Source organism: Giraffa tippelskirchi, chromosome X (assembly GCF_054371585.1).
Source record: "Giraffa tippelskirchi isolate mGirTip1 chromosome X, T2T-mGirTip1v1.2.pri, whole genome shotgun sequence".
Classification (NCBI taxonomy): Eukaryota; Metazoa; Chordata; class Mammalia; order Artiodactyla; family Giraffidae; genus Giraffa; species Giraffa tippelskirchi.
In genome coordinates, this window is record NC_137289.1 from 124,828,868 (window position 1) to 124,846,772 (window position 17,905).

A 17,905-nucleotide genomic window follows, 5' to 3' on the forward strand; every position below is an offset into this window, starting at 1 on the left:
TACTCCTGGTTTTGAGATTACTTGCCTTTGTGATTTCAGTCAACATAACTTAAGTCAGATAAAACAATTTGATTTGGGTTCAATATGGTGCTATTTTGATCTGAAAGTCAATTTACCAACAAGCAGGGACAGTTTCTCATTATTTTCTTTCCCCACTCCGAGTAGTCTTTACTGAAGTCTTTCAAGCAATGTGTGACCTCTGTTTCAATACTTCTTGCAGATTTCACAGGCTGTCACCACCACTCAGCCATCACTAACACAGACAACTGTAATGGAAACGGTAACTATGGTGACCACGAGGGAGCAAATCCTGCTAAAGCATGCCCAAGAGGAACTCCCACCACCACCTCCCCAAAAGAAGAGGCAGATTATTGTGGATTCTGAAATTAAGAAAAGGTGAGAAGCTCTTGCTCATGGCTTTATCCTCGAGCAAGAGTAATTGTTAAGAAGGAAAACTCATTTACAGCTATTTTGATGGCAGTATTTTTACTTAGTTTTTCCAGAAGCCTCGGGTGTCTATAATGTCAGTTAAGTTAGTGCGGAAAATTATGAATTAAGTTGTAAAATTTCTTCAAGCAATCCCTGGGCCACCAGAAACTGAATGCTTAATGGAAATGTGAGTTTTTTCTAGATTGAAAGAGGAAACTGCAAGTGATGAACTGCCATGGAAACAGTTTATCCTGAAAGTTTCCTTTTTTTCTAATCAAGAGCCTGCTTATTCAGTGCTACTTTTGCATTAAATGCCTTTTCCCAGTAATGGAAAGGGCATTTTCATGAGGAAGAAGTACACCTGTAATAGACATGATCCATTCTGTTAGTTTATGAGAACATAATGTCTCAATCTGCATGTCCTAAATCAGGAGTAATTACAGAACAGATTTCCTGTTCTTTGATATTTATAAGGTCTTATCTTGAAGGTGTTAGAATTCTTAACTGATCTCTTTGTGGATATTCTCAACTAGACATTGTAGATAAGTAAGGTATTATCTAAATTGGTAGATATATTAAAATGGGAATAAAATGTCATAAATGCAAAAGCTAGCATGAAAATCAGAAAAATGGTACAATTTCCTTTTCATGCCAATTATTATAATTCTAAGATTAAGAAAGAACATTAAAATCTGCCTTACATTTCTAAGCAGCATATGTTGGGGATCACATTGGACGCTTGACATTAGAATTTGTGTATACAAGGGTAGGGAAACATGAGAATAACATGTACATAAAAATAGTGTCAGATGTTTTAGGCAAAGGAAGAAATACCTGGAGAAGTTTTAAGGTACATCATTTGGGACTTTCAGTGTTGTGGTTTAGTTGCTAAGTTGTGTCCGACTCTTTTGCGACCTCTTGGACTGTAGCCCACCAGGCTGCTGTGTCCATGATATTTGCGAGGCAAGAATTCTGGAGTGGGTTGCCCTTTTTCTTCTCCAGGGTCCCCAACCCAGGAATCAAACCCCTGTCTCCTACATTGGCAGGCAGATTCATTACCACTGAGCCACCAGGTAAGTCAGCCCTGTTCAATACTTCTCTGTTAATCCGTGACTTATAACACTGCAGGGCGTTTCTCCCTGGTTGGAGCTGCTTGGCTGAGTGAATTCTCTCATCCAGGGCTCAACAAATAAAAGCCTATAGGCTCAGTCCAGCCCGCTGCTGGTTTTTGTATGGCCCATGAGCTAAGAACTGTTTTGACATTTTTAAAAGGTTGAAAATAACCAAAAGAATTTCATGACATGTGAAAATTTTCTGAAATTCAAAGGTCAGTGTCCACAAGTAAGGTTTTATCGAAGCAACGTCGGACTGGTTCTTCTACGTATCATCCTTGGTTGCTTTCACATCACAAAGGCAAGGTTGAGTAGTTGTCACAGAGAGTATATGACCTACAAACCCCCAAATATTTACAATCTGCCTCTTTATAGGACATTTTACTCAGCCTTGTTCCTATCAGATGGTTCTTGGATCTTTGAATATTGGCATTCTATGTGGGATGACAACTTCCAAGAATTCTGCTCATGATAGTGGTTGAAATTTTAACATTCATGGATGGAGAAAGAGTGTGACAGCAAAAGTAAATCAGTAAAGCTGTTAATGAATTTGCCTTTTATTAATCTTAATAGCATGGCTATTAATTTGATGCCTTGTTCAATATATGTCTACAGACAATGCCTGGGAGGCACATGGATTTATGGATCATTTGCAACAACCTAACAGCTTTCCAACAAATATCCAAGCAGAGCAATATGGAAACCTAGTTAACTTACCCTCATAATGTGCTCATGACCCTCCTAATGTGGATATTAACAGAGCAGGTTTATTCCTATTTATCTCTGTCTTCAAAAGCTTCTTCTTGGTTCCTGTATTTGGTTAGGAAAAATGTGTTCTGAGCACTTTTTTGTTTTCAAGAGAGTGTGACTAAGTGGTGAAGTGTTTTGTCTCCTAAATTCTATTTGTATCATATGCTCTCAGCAGTTTTTTTAAGTTCTTTGAATGGCATGTCCAATTAGGAACATAAAGGATATATTATTTAAATAAAAACTGACACTTATTGAGGATTTTATTATGTTCTCAGCACTAGATTAAATGCTTTATTTGCATAGCTCATTTATTCTTCCCACTCACCCTACCAAATAGCTATACCTACCAAATAGTTATAGCTATTATTACTATCACACACAGCTTCAGAGTGCCTGCACCAGGGTTTCACCTGAAGGAACCTGACTACAGAACCTGGACTGTGCAGTAAAATGCTTCTTTGGTAGATAAATGACCAAGGTGATCTCAGGTCTCTGCTTGCCTGAATCATCGCAAATTATACCTTTTGTCCCAGCATAATTATCTAAAGCACTGACTTTCTCAGATGTGTACTGATTTGGATAGTGGGGTAACAGAGACACTTTGTGTAAGAGTCAAGACTGACCCTTTTAGACTGAACAAAGAGAGCAAATGAGCCGACATTTTGGCACAATTAAATTCAGTAAGTGATAATTGTCTGTAGGATGGGAATTGGTTGAAATATTTTAAGAGTTCCAGAGGTGTCATGCAAACATGACTGAAAACATCATGGTGGCTAGCATTTCTCTCTTTTCCCAGCTGAGAACTATTAGTGTTTAACTGCCAAGACTGTAGTGTTGAAAACCTATTGAATGCTGACTGAAAAAAAAAGATCTCTTTTTTTCAGCTTCTCTGACACACTACTGTTCTACCCCTACTCTTCTTTACCTGACTTGTTTTCTTCCTTTTCTTCCTTTTGTCTAATTCTTATCGTAGTATCTCATAAATTCAAATCTTTTTGCCCTTCTGATTTCTTTATCTGAATTACTCCCTCTCGATGATTCCAGTCTGATTTTCAATGAATGACTCCCAAATTTCATAGCTTCATATCTGACTCTTTCCCTCAGATTTTACTTTCTATCTTTAAATCTATGATCTGGGTGCTTCTGCTACTGCATCCAGGCAGTGCTTCAGTTTTTATCAATTGCAAACATTTGTTGCCTCCAATTACCCACGCCTAGTTACTCATACATTGCACACGTGGTTTAGTTATTATAACTCATTGCCTGCATGCCTAAAGAAGTAGCAAATATTGGAAAAATCATGGACTTTGGAATCAGGATTACTCAGGTTTGAAGTCGGCCTGTTTTAATTACTAGCTTATGATTCTAGCAAATTATCTAATATCTGTGCCTCAGATTCAATATCCTCACTTTATTGAACACCAGCTGTGAGGATTAAGTAAGAAGCATTTAATACAGTTGCCTGTAAGTTAGTAAGAATTCAACAAGTGCTGTAGCTAGTGGTCGTGCTTGCTTATGTTAATGCTGTGGAGGTAGAAGCAGTGGTGGAAATGATGGTGGTAACTGAGTTAGTGATGATAGTGAACATGATGGTTGGTAGAGAAGGTAGAGAGATGGTGGTCATGTACAATTGGGGAAAGATTCTGTAATAAGCATTCTCTGAAGCTTACCAAATGAAACAGAAAATTGACTTTTCATCTTCTTCTTCAAAACAGAATTTACTGTCTGACGTCTCCATTTCTGTTCTTTACTTTTTCCTTAATTATTATTATTATTATTACACTATATTACTGGGCAAGTGTCATCATTTTAGCCATTTTCCAGTCATTCTAACTGTCAATGCCGTGCCTTAAGCCATATATCTCCTTGTGGCCAGATTTTCCCCTCCCCATTCTGATTAATCTGCCTTCAATTAATGTACCTAAAATGTTGCTTTTATGCTGACCCTCTTTGCTTGAGATCCCTATAACTCCAATTGTCTCCACAATAAAACACAAATTCCTTCCTATGCTATAAAATGTTTCTCCCACCAATTTTATGTATGCGTGCTCAGTCATATCTGACAATAAATAATCACAAATATTTGTTGAAAGAGTAATAGAGTTCCAATTAATTGTGATGACTAAAATCTTATTTTTCAGTAGCATTTAAACAATCCCTTCTACTTCTTCATGGATTTTTTTTACCAACAAACAAATGAACATTCTGATAATCTTTAATATTCTAATTTCACCCATTAGGACATCATTATTCACTCAAAACTATTAAGGGATTTAAAATTCAGCTTTGTACTACACTACACTTTCTTAATTATGTAAGGTGCATTTAGTTGATTCCTTAATAATGGTACAGTTTCTACATTTGTTATATTTACTGCATAAATTGTCCTCCTTACACTAAGATATATAAAAGTGCTTAATGATCTTGGGTCACAAGGTAATTATTTCTAAAATAAATTATCCCTGTAGTTCAGTGATATTATTTTGCATATAGGTAATTATCAGAGTGTGGAACCCACTCTAGGTTAAAACTAGATCTATTATACAGTTAATTGGGATTCATGGAAGAGATTCATCCCTAATTATGTAACAGTTATTTTAAGAAACTTTTCACAAAAGCTTTCATTTACATTTTTGTATCAGCCAGATGAAAACAATCATAAATGGAATTGTTTTTTAAATAAATGCAATCTCAATAAAGATAATTTTTAAGTTATAGTGTTAATAAAAGTGTCTCTTGGGGAGGCAGGTGGGAGGGGGGTTCAGGATGGGGAACACATGTAAACCCACGGCTGACTAATGTCAATGTATGGCAAAAACCACTACAATATTGTAAAGTAATTAGCCCCCAACTAAAATAAATAAATTTTTTAAAAAGAAAAGTGTCTCTGACCTCAAAGGAAGTGTAGAGAGATTTAGAAATAATTAAATTCACTGAGTCTGTATCTTCTGCTATGTAAGCAGACAGTCTTAAGTTTGCTCTCTCTTGCTATGTCCCATATGCTTACTAAATGGTGGAAGAAAGTGCCTAGATAATTATGTACCTGTGTAATTATTGTATTTTCTATTTTTCAGCTTGTGTTTTTTATTTTTTTATAAAAGTCTACTTCCTGAATAATGTTACTTAATGTCACATCCTTGGAAGGAAGTTAGATGTGTTAGATGAGATCTCTCTTTTTGAAATTTTTTGAGAATAATGCCTAAGCTATTTTTTAAATATTTTAATTTTAATTTCCAAACTATAGTCTGGAAGTTGTAAACTAAACATTTTAACTTATTCAGAGAATCTAAATAGATGATTAATGTATCTAAGAGCTCGTTTTTTATTTTCTATATGATAAGGTGGTCCTAAAATACTTGAAGTGTTCCTCTAGTAATAATATATATATTTTTTTCCAATGGCACTGTCCAGAAAAACAAAACCTTGCTCCTTTTATCTAAGGAAACTACACTCTAGACTTGTTCCTGGTTACAGGTTAATTGAGGTTCAGAAAGGTTATAATAACTTGCTTTCAGTTGCAAACTAAGGACTAGTGCTGAGTCTCCTAATTTCAGTTCCAGTGTTATATTTGAAATGCCCCACTTCTTTTTATGTATTAGAGTCAAATGACCTTGGTCATAAACTCAAATTTCAGTTCAGAAACTACTTTTGGTGAATAATAGAAACCTTACAGACCATCTTCAGATATTCCAAAAAGATAACCATCCATTTAAGGTTCTTAAAGCTAATTTGTCATATGAGTCAAGAATATCAATAAATGTGTATTGAAGAATATAAGAATGATAATTCTAGAGGCATGCTAAGTGGCCAGAGAACATATCAAGCAGTGATAACTCATATTGCGGTGCATGACACAGCATCCTTTGGGGGTTTGCTAGAAGTGCAGATTTGGGGATTGTTCCCCAAACTTGCTGAATCAGAAGCCCTGCTTGTGGGCCCAGGAATCTTTTACAAGCTCTCTAGCTCATTCTTGACAAACCTTGAAGTTTGAGAACCCTTGCCCAAGAGCAGTGGTTCTCATAATTTAGCATGCATCAGTCATCTAGAAGGCTTGTCAAATAGCAGATTACTGGTCCCCAGCAGAGTTTCTGATTCAGTAGGTCTGGGTCAATGACTGAGAATCTTTACATCTCACAAGTTCCCAGGTGATGCTGATGCTGCTAGTTCAGGGCCCACATATTAAATCAGTGCACTAGAGCATCATCTTAGTTTCATCCTAATTGTTGCTTCTCACTTCCCCAAAGTAGCCGCATCTTGTGACACCTCTAATGCTTTATGTTGAAATGATCTTTTCATATGTTTGTTTCACCCCCTCAGCTCAGGGCTTCCTGAGGCCAGGGTCCATGTATTACTCCCAACCTGTTACGGGGCCTTCTAATTTGGGGATGCCCAGTGCATGTTTTCAATTGAAATGTACTATACTGAGAACTGGGTTTCTAGTCATAGCACTTGTATGAAAAAGTACTCTTCAGAAGGCAAGGCACAAAAGAACGCCAACCAAGAGGAAGTTAGAGCTATCTTCCCAGAACCGTACCATACAGTTTGTTCCTTGAGTGAAGAAAATGGTAGTCACATATATTCATCTAAAAGAAGCAGCATGGTTGAATGCAAAGAAAAGTTGATTTTAATCAGAAGATATGAACTACCACTATTTCCGTTCTGCTGAGTCTTTCTTTCACCCTCTCATACTGTACATCAAGTGCTGAAACTGCACTCAACAACCTTACCAGAGATTTCCTTAACTGACAGCTCCAAAGGTTGCTCTTCAGTTTATCCGTCTTGACCTCTGTGCTGTGATTGACAGTGGTGATTAGTTCCTTCTTGAAGTTTGCTACTTTCTCAGTTTCTGAGATATTGTTCTCTCCTATTTCTTTTCTCCTCCTAACACTTCAACTATGTCTTCCCATTCTCATCTTCCTCTCCCTTTCATGCTGATCTCCAAAAGACTTATATTTTGGCATTGTTTTCTTTTCATGGCACTCTCTTGTCCAGGGTAATGCCATTTATCATCTTGCTTTTATCAGCCATCTATACCTGACATTTTCCAAATTAATATCTCTGCTATAACCTCCATTTTTATGCTCATACCTGCAGCATCCACATATTTTCTGGGCATTTGCACCTGGACCTCTTACAGAAATCACAAATGAGGTTCTGCAGTTTAGACTGCCCATCTTTAGAGAGTGTCATTCACATCATAGTTATTATAGTTCCTACAAACAGCCTTCTGGACTTGTGCAGTGCACAGCCTGTGCAGCCATTCACAGCGGTTGTGATATTTCCACCTTCCTAAATCCCTACAGGTATGCCTCTTGAATTCTCTTTAGTTTATCTCTTTCTTTACACCCAGGCTGCCTTTCCCCTAGTTTAGTCTCTGATAGTTTTCTGCATGAAATTTTTAACTAATTTCTCTGCGTCACCCTTCTTATCCATACTCTTCACAGCGTCCTGAGGGATATCTTAAAATGCAGTTTTAATTAGATCATTCCTCTGCCTGTGGTTCTTGAAATGCATAGCACAGAAACTCCTTTCTGATCTTTGACTGCCTGACTCTCCAGCTTCATTCCCTTCTCCCCTACCCATTTTTTTTTAATATGCCAGTGCTACTCAAAATAGTCTGCAAACCATTTATTACCAGTACACAATGAGATAAAGAGCTGGAACCAGAATATAAATTAATGCACTGCTGCCTTTGTCAGGAAAGTTTTGCAATTAAAAAAGAATCAAATGAAATCATGTGCTTTGTGACTTAGTTGATTTCTGCTCTGATGACTTTTCTTGTCACAGACTACTAACAGATAGTTCACAGACTGGCCACACACTGCATTTTGAATGGTGCTGCCCTCTGCTCAGCTTTAAAGAACTGCCCTCTGATCTCTGAATGCTCAATATTTCCTCAAACTTCTGTTTCTTTGTACTGACTGTTCTCTCTGTTGAAGATCCTTTTTCCTTATGTTCCCTTTTCCAGCTCCCACATTCCTTTTCCCTAACTAACTACCTTCTCTCTCTGGGAACCTAACCTCCCAGATATTTCTCAGCCTTGACAATCCTTCCATTGAAGCACTTGCAGAACTTCATTATAATCATCTTGTTTTTGCATATGTATCTCTAGTAAACTCCTTGAGGGCTGCTGCTGCTGTTGCTGCTAAGTCGCTTCAGTCGTGTCTGCCTCTGTGTGACCCCATAGACAGCAGCCCCCCAGGCTCCGCCATCCCTGGGATTCTCCAGGCAAGAGTACTGGAGTGGGTTGCCGTTTCCTTCTCCAGTGCATGAAAGGGAAAAGTGGAAGTGAAGTTGCTCAGTCGTGTCCGACTCTTAGCGACCTCATGCACTGTAGCCTACCAGGCTCCTCCGTCCATGGGATTTTCCAGGCAAGAGTACTGGAGTGGGGTGCCATTGCCTTCTCCATCCTTGAGGGCAGGAGCCATGTATTTGCAACTCTAGAACTATAGCACTTAATATAGAAGTTCGCACATTGTACATATTAAGTAATATTCATGGGATATCAAATGGGTTGTTGTGAGTCTTATCAGGAAAACAAAAACCACTCTAGGTATTTCAGAGAAAGAAAATATAATCCAGGGACTTGGAGAAGGAGGTGATGAAAAGCTGGGAAGTAACACGTGAAACTGTCAGAGACTAAACTAGGGGAAAGGCAGCTTGGATGTAAAGAAAGGGATAAACTAAAGAGAATTTAAGAATCATACCTGAAGGGATTCAGGGAGGTGGCAGATATTAGGACCGCTGTAAATGGCTGCACAGATTCTGCACTGCACAAGTCATCTCAACTGTGGCTTCAGTTTCCTCTGGATGGTCCCTTCCTTCATAGATCTAAGCTCTTGTCTGGCCATCCTGACACTGCTAGTCCCTGTTGGAAAGTCCCAACTTGGGGACTCTGCTACCATCCCCCAGTGGTGTTCCTCCATCCTCCAGTATTCTTTCAGGGCCTCTAATCACAAGCAAGAGAACGAGTGATGACAGAAAATGTCTCTGATACAGAGAGGACAAGAAATACATGAGGGCTGAATCCGAAAGAGCCAATGGAATGGGCCTGTGACTGCACAGAGATAGATTCTGGCCTTGCATCTTCCACTCATCAAAGATGTGACTAAAGCAAGTCACTTACTCTCACTCAGAATCTGTTTCTTCACCTCTGAAATGGAATTTATATGACTTTCCTTGTTGGCCTCCACACTGTGGAAATTTTATTACATGTGTCTCTGTTGATGATTATTCAGGCAAAAATAAACATGCTCTCCCCAGGAGAAAGTTGAGTTCCCAATTATTAATTTAGAACAGACATCTTCTCATTACCACATTTGTATTATAAGAGAAAATATTTTTATTCTAACATCTTCTAAGAATATTTTTATTCATATGTCTTCCCTAGTCAGAAACCTGTATCTCTATGAATCAACACTCAGCAAATAAAATGTATGGCTCTCATGGACTGGATTATCCATGTCTTAAAGCCCTAACCCCAATTTGATGATGTTACTTGGAAATGGGTTATTTGGGGGAATTAGATTTAGCAGAGGTTTTGAGGGTGGGGCCTTAATGGTAAGGTTAGTGCCATTCTAAGAAGAGGCATCAAAGAGCTTCTTCTCTCTTGTCTTTACTTTGTGAGGGTACAGTGATAAGGCAATGATATACAGGTCAGGAAGAGAGATCTCACCAAAAATTGAGCATGCTGACACCTTAATCTTGAATTTCTGGCTTCCAGAATTATGAGAAGATAAATTTGTGTTATTTAAGCCATTCATCTATAGCACTTAGTTATGTCAGCCTGAGCTGGCTTTGAGTTTTAACTAAAAGTTCATAGAGATGCTCACTAAAAGAAGTAGATGGGCTTCCCTGGTGGCTCATATGGTAAAGAATCCGCCTCCAATGCAGGAGACTGTGTCCAATCCCTGGGTCAGGAAGATCCTCTGGAGAACAGAATGACAACCCACTCCAGTATTCTTGCCTGGAGAATCCCTTGGACAAAGGAGCCTTGTGGGCTATAGTCCATGTGGTCACAAAGAGTCAGACATGACTGAGTGACTAACACACACATAGAGATGCTCACTAAAAGAGGTAGATGAAACAACTCATGATGCTAAGGAAGTGACAGTGGGGCAGTGAGTACACATCAGATGTAAATGGCTTTCTGCATTGTGCTAGAGTTTCTAAACCTTAACTTGAAGTTATTTAAACTTTAAAGACCCACAAGATAAAAGTATGTTGAAGTCCTTTAAACTCAGCAAGCTTTCACACTGAGAGTATTTAAAGTTTAACTTGCCTCCCACAAGGTCCAAGGTACCAGTAAATGTATGGAGAGGTTCTTTGAACACTCTTGTGCCAATTCAGGAGAATCCAGATATGCAAATTCAATTCCTGGGTTGGGAGTATCCCCTGGAGGAGGAAATAGCAAACCTACTCCAGTATTCTTGCCTGACAAATTCCATGGACAGAGGAGCCTGGCAGTCAACATTCCATATGGTCTCAAACAGTTAGATGTGACTGAGCGACAGAGCACAGCACAGCACAGCACACAGTAGTCAGTATGAGTCCATAGTGTTTCAAGAATCTAGTAGTGACAGCGCCGTTAGTTTCCTTGCTAATTTTCATAATCGTTCAACAATATCTAATGGATTACTATGATGTGCAAAGCAGTCTAGTTGCTGTGACCAAAAACCATATTTAGTCCTTTCCTTAGGAAGCTACCATTCTTGTGGTATAAACTATGCTATGAAGAAGTACCAATAAAATGTTAGAAAAAAAAATGTTAGAAAAGTCATAAGTCATAAAGAAGAAAGGATCACTTCCAGTCCTGCATGACAGTTGAGCATAGAAAGCTCATGGAGACATTAGCATCTGAGTATACAGTTAAAGGATAGGGGCATGTTGGACTCAAGATGAGGGAAAAAGGCAGTGCAGATTCAGGCTGTCCTACGGCACTCATAAAGGGTTTTGGGTGTTTCTGTTTGCTTGGAGCAGAAATATGTGGTATGAAAGAGAGAATTAAGGGATGAGATTAAAAGGTAGGTTGAGTTCATTGTGGGGGAAAAAAATGTACTCAGTGCCAGACTAAGGAACTTTAATCTGGTCATAGAGAGCCGATGCATATTTTTGAAAGAGAGTGAAGCAATATAGCTACTGTGAACCACACTTTTTTGGCCCTCCCTCTGTGTTGGGAGAGATAGACCATGTTAACTTTATAGCGCAGGAAGGTGGTCAGCAAATTGTTCTTTAAAGAACCAGTTAATCCCTATTTTAGGCTGGTGCACCATATTATTTCTTTTGCAAGAGCTCCATTCTGCTGCATTCGGGAGAAAAACAATTCTAAACAATATGTAAATGGTGAACGTGACTGTGTTCCAATAAAACTTTATTCACAGAAATGAGCAGCAAGCCAGATTTGTCCCCTGAACCATTGTTTGCCTATTCTTGCCAAAAAGGGTGAAATAGATTAGATTATTTTGCTGTTGATGATTTTTATGTATTTGCCTTTTACTCTTTGTTGTAGCTTTCTTTTGAGTTTTCATTCTGGTGGTTACAAGAATGGGTTTTACTTTATCAGTCCTTAACAGAACACTGAGACTGATAGACCCACTCTCAAATGAGAAAGTAAGAGGTGGCCCAGGGGCTGGCTTAAACCCAGCAGGAAAGAGTCATGGAAAGCAGTAATCACAGCAGCTAATATGTATGGTTGCTACCATATATCAAGTACTCTTCTAAATATTTTTCACATATTAACACACTTAACCATTAAAACAGCATTATAAAAGTTTTTTTTTATTGTTGATCCTCTTTGCCGATGGGAAGAATGAGGCACAGAAAAGTAAATTGACTTGTTCAAGGTCACAAGCTTTGCAGAAAGCGATTCAGTCAGGATTTGAAACCAGACATCTAGAACAGGATGCTGCATTCTATTTTGAAATTTTTTTACTGAGATATAGTTTATTTACAGTGTTGTGCTAGTTTCAAACGTATGGCACAGTGATTCAGTTATACATATATATGTGGGTGTGTGTATTGTTTTTTTGCATTCTCTTCCATTATATGTTATTACAGGATATCGAGTATAGTTCCCTGTGCTATATAGTAGATACTTATTGGTTATCTATTTTATATATAGTAGTGCATATATTGGAGAAGGCAATGGCACCCCACTCCAGTACTCTTGCCTGGAAAATCCCATGGATGATGAAGCCTGGTAGGCTACAGTCCATGGGGTCGCTGAGAGTCGGACACGGCTGAGCGACTTCACTTTCACTTTTCCCTTTCATGAACTGGAGAAGGAAATGGCAACCCACTCCAGTGTTCTTGCCTGGAGAATCCCAGGGATGGAGGAGCCTGGTGGGCTTCCTTCCATGGGGTCGCACAGAGTCGGCCACGACTGAAGCGACTTAGCAGCAGCAGCAGCAGTGTATATATTTTAATCCCAAACTGCTAATTTAATCCCTCACCTTTGGAAAACCATATATTTGTTTTCTATGTCTGTGAGTTTATTTCTGTTTTATACAAAAAACTCATATGTATCATTTGTTCAGATTCTACATATAAGTGACATATCATATGATATTTGTGTTTCTCTGTCTGGCTTACTTCACTTAGTATGATAATCTCTAGGTCCATCCATGTTGCTACAAATGGCATTATTTCATTCTTTTTACGGCTGACTTATATTCCATTATATTTATATACCACATCATGTTTATCCATTCATCTGCTGATGGGCATTTAGGTTGCATCCATGTCTTGGCTATTGTAAATAATGCTGCTGTGAACATTGGAGTGCACACATCTTTTTGAATCATGTTTTTCTCTGGATATATGCCCAGAAGTGAGATTTCTGGATCATATAGTAGTTCTATTTTCGTTTTTTAAGGAACCTCCACACTGTTTTCCATAGTGTCTGCATGAATTTACATTCCCACAAACAATGGGAATTGTTTTTCCCATTGTTGGGGAAAAAGGAGGGCTCCTTTTTCTCCACACCCTCTCCACAGGATGCTGCATTCTTGAGCTCTAATGAGAGAACTAAAAGGTAATTTCATCAAATTATTTCACTGAAGATAAAAGCTTGACTGAGACTCTTTACTAATTTATTGAGGCCTGTCTGTGGAGATGATGCAGTTACTCTAGATTATGGCTTTTCTAGCGTCTAAGTCTCATAGACTCTAGGGGAACACTGCAGCATTTGGCTATCTCTTTAAATATACAGATCTTTATCAGTGAAAAAAGATTTTGCTTTCAAAATTAAGTGTCTCTTTCACCATCAGGGCTTAGATGAGAGTTCCATATAATTGAACTGATTTTTCAAGGGCAGGATTTCCAGTGCTATCCCTCGAGTTAACCCTGTTATTGGTCGTAACCATTGTCATCTCTGCTTAAGCAATTCTAACTCAATATGCCAGCAAATCTGGAAAACTCAGCAGTGGCCACAGGACTGGAAAAGGTCAGTTTTCATTCCAACCCCAAAGAAAGGCAATGCCAAAGAATGCTCAAATTACCCCACGATTGCACTCATCTCACACGCTAGTCAAGTAATGCTCAAAATTCTCCAAGCCAGGCTTCAGCAATACGTGAACTGTGAACTTCCAGATGTTCAAGCTGGTTTTAGAAAAGACAGAGGAACCATAGATCAAATTGCCAACATCCACTGGATCATCAAAAAAGCAAGAGCGTTCCAGAGAAACATCTATTTCTGCTTTATTGACTATGCCAAAGCCTTTGACCGTGTGGATCACAAGAAGCTGTGGAAAATTCTGAAAGAGATGGGAATACCAGAGCACCTGACCTGTCTATTGAGAAACCTGTATGCAGGTCAGGAAGCAACAGTTAGAACTGGACATGGAAAAATAGACTGGTTCCAAATAGGAAAAGGAGTACGTCAAGGCTGTATATTGTCACCTGGCTTATTTAACTTACATGCAGAGTACATCATGAGAAATGCGAGGCTGGAAGAAGCACAAGCTGGAATCAAGATTGCTGAGAGAAATATCAATAACCTCAGATATGCAGATGAGACCACCCTTATGGCAGAAAGTGAAGAGGTACTAAAAAGCCTGTTGATGAAAGTGAAAGAGGAGAGTGAAAAAGTTGGCCTAAAGCTCAACATTCAGAAAACTAAGACCATGGCACCTGTCCCATCACTTCATGGCATATAGATGGGGAAACAGTGGAAACAGTGGCTGACTTTATTTTTGGGGGCTCCAAAATCACTGCAGATGATGATTGCAGCCATGAAATTAAAAGACGCTTACTCCTTGGAAGGAACGCTATGACCAACCTAGATAGCATATTAAAAAGCAGAGACATTATTTTGTCAACAAAGGTCCATCTAGTCAAGGCTGTAGTCTTTCCGGTAGTCATGTATGGATGTGAGAGTTGGACTATAAAGAAAGCTGAGTGCCGAAGAATTGATGCTTTTGAACTTTGGTGTTGGAGAAGACTCTGGAGAGTCCCTTTGACTGCAAGGAGATCCAACCAGTCCATCCTAAAGGAAATCAGTCCTGGGTGTTCATTGGAAGGACTGATGTTGAAGCTGAAACTCCAATACTTTGGCCACCTCATGAGAAGAGTTGACTCAGTGTAAAAGACCCTGATTCTGGGAAAGATTGCGAGCCAGAGGAGAAGGAGACGACAGAGGATGAGATGGCTGGATGGCATCACCGACTCAATGGACATGAGTTTGGGTGAACTCCGGGAGTTGGTGATGAACAGGGAGGCCTGGCATGCTGTGATTCATGGGATCGCAAAGAGTCGAACATGGCTGAGTGACTGAATTGAACTGAACTGAACATCAGAAAACACATCACCAGATTGGAAATGTGGGGATTTTAGGAAATTAAGGAAGAATGCAAGGTAAAAATAAACTGGGAAAAGTAACTAATTCATTATACCATGAAGGTATGAATTATACAAGTAAATATCATAGTTTAGGTTAATAACAATGTTCAGAATTAATATCATAGTGTTAAAGACTTCAGCCAAAATCTGGCATAATCCAAAATATTTAGCCTAGTAGTAACTACCAGACTGTACTGTATAGCAACAAACAAGAAGTTCATATTGACTTTCCCTTAATATTTTAAAAGATAGTTCCCCTTTCATTTTGAATAAAGGAATATAAGTATATTGTAGTGGAAATTGCTGGATATGGATATATCTGGTTTTGAATCTTAACTTCATATTTCACTGTGTTGAAAGAAAAAGGGGGTTTCTGAAGCTCTCTATTCTTGATAAAGCTATGAAAATGATTATAATAAATAGCCTACATGATTACCATGGGAGACAAATTTTTTTCTTTCTGAAAGCATATGACATGAACAAGATGCTTAAAATGCTATTTTTTTCCTTGGAATTTTATTGAATGTTAAATTAACATTTTAAAAGCTTAATGTTGATGGTTCAGAAATGTAATTATAGGCCGATTTATAGACCCCAAGTGTCTACATATGTATTAACACTCAAAAATTAGGTAAAATTAATGAACTAGAAAAAAAAAACACTCCTGGGTTATAAAGTCAAGAAAATGCTACTATATTCTTTGGATTAAGCATTTCTCCCCAATTTGAAGACATTTTCTCAAGGGAATCTCTGTGTTACAACTTCAAAATACTTTTGTGTGTGTGTTAAAATAGCTGAAGGCATTTTAACTTTGCATCTGTGGGTGCCTTCCTCACATGTTCTTTTTATATCATTTTATCTGTTTCTTTGGGCATTTTATGTTTCTCTGTAAGAGAACTCTCATGAAAAATCCATTTGTCACCATGTTATCATTATGTAGATAAGAAAATAAAAGAGAAGCCAAATTGAGGTCCAGACAAGCTGTGGAAGGGAATGTGCACCCTCTAGTGCTCACAATTATTCCTCACAAGGACATATACTGCTTTGTTTCATAATTTAAATAAACATTAAATTTGATTTTAAAATAAACAGCTCAGAGTTTTCAACTTGAGCATATTACATTGTATGATCAAAGATGTATCACTATGACAAGATTTCATCGCTCACTTAAAAGAATATTTGTATTAACCTGTGTTAAGGTGATTTTCTTGCACAGAACTGTGTTTCAAAGGGACTTTCAATTTACTGAAAATGAAAAATAGGCTCCAGGCATCTGTGGCTTAGCAACATTTTATTTCCAGTCGTCTGGGCCATGCATTTTTTTGTCCACGTGCTTTCATAGTCTCTGGCTTTATACCTAATTCCTCTAATCTAGCTGGTTCTGACATACTAGAATTTGGGGAATTCCCTTAGTTTTTCAAGTGTGTTTCTTGGAAAGTTATGTTAACAGAAGATATAAAAGTGACTTCTTTTCAACCATATCACATTTTGGAAGTAAATATTAACAATGTATTTGTAAATGATTGAGATTTATTACCAAATTAAGCTAAGAAGATTGTGTCCAAGTCATTTTAATCTACCACATGTTAAAATATTTTAGTTGTTTTACATTTTGCAGAGAAGGAATATTTTCATAGGAGTTTTATACCATACAGCACAATTAACTATCCTAGAGGTTCGGCTATTAATTTCAATGTCAGGTAATGCATGGCTAGTTTTCTGGCGTTTGTAGCTTAAAAATATTAAATCACGAGGTTTGTATTCGAGGTCATATATTTTAAAAAACGGTATTTTATACACATTAAACATGCAATTTGGTTTGCCATAACTGACGATGGAGAAAATGCACAGATTTTATGTTTTGGACAAGAATCCAGTATTTTGAAGTGCACATTAAACAGGCATATTTTAAGACAAGGTAAACTACACAGAAATTGATTTTTTAGTATCTTTTAAAGATGCATTTCAGCGCAATCTGGAATCATTAAATTTTACTGTACCAAAACGTATTATTTTATGAGTAATGTGCTTAAACTTACACATATAAAACTAGAAATATATTTAAGCTTGTAAGTAAGATCACACAAACGTAAGTAAAACAGATTACTTGATAGGACTGTTATTATGGCAAGTTTATAATAACTAAGAACAGTGTTCTCTTCCGTTCGTCATATTTCGTTTCAGGTGCTGTATAAACTGTTGAAAAGAGTTTATGGGTTTTTATTGTAAGAGAGAATCATAACATCCTTAGATGTTTTATAACTTGATTCCTAGATGAGCAGTGTAATGTATTTGTAATATCAAACCTGCAGAGGAAGCAAAGCTGACCCCAGCTTTGTATCGCAGGTCAAATCGCTCTAATTAGTGAGGTAAATAAACACACATTTAAGAGTAATTTTTAAAAAGTCTTTGTTAGTTTCTATTTTAAGACCAGTTTGATGGAAGTTTTGTAATTTGTGAAATTTAAAGGAAGAAGTAAAGGAAAATCAGAGAAGTTAAGGTATTTGCCCAAGGAAGCAGCATAAAGGTGAATAAGATGAGTGAGTAAAACCTGTGACACCTGACTTTCAGTTCAGTGATTTTTCTATGGCACTATATTTACTTGACATTTGAAGCACACACAGGCATATACATATGTACAAATACTCCTATATATTCATATACATTAGAAAAAATTTAAAGCAATCATGTGGCCCTCTTCAGCCCCCTCCACCAAGGAAAAGAAGCCCACATTATACAAACACATGCACATATGTGTGTGTGTATATACAAACTAT

General features: G+C 37.8%; 1 protein-coding gene across 2 annotated transcripts in view; it reads left to right on the forward strand.

Moving 5' to 3' along the window:
- Positions 1-17,905, forward strand: part of DMD (dystrophin) — a 2,147,259-nt gene that overhangs the window by 692,355 nt on the left and 1,436,999 nt on the right. For both annotated transcript variants that reach the window (XM_081564318.1, XM_081564319.1), the window contains exon 17: positions 221-396. In XM_081564318.1, the coding sequence (XP_081420444.1) occupies positions 221-396 (176 nt within the window). The remainder of the gene's footprint in view (positions 1-220; positions 397-17,905) is intronic.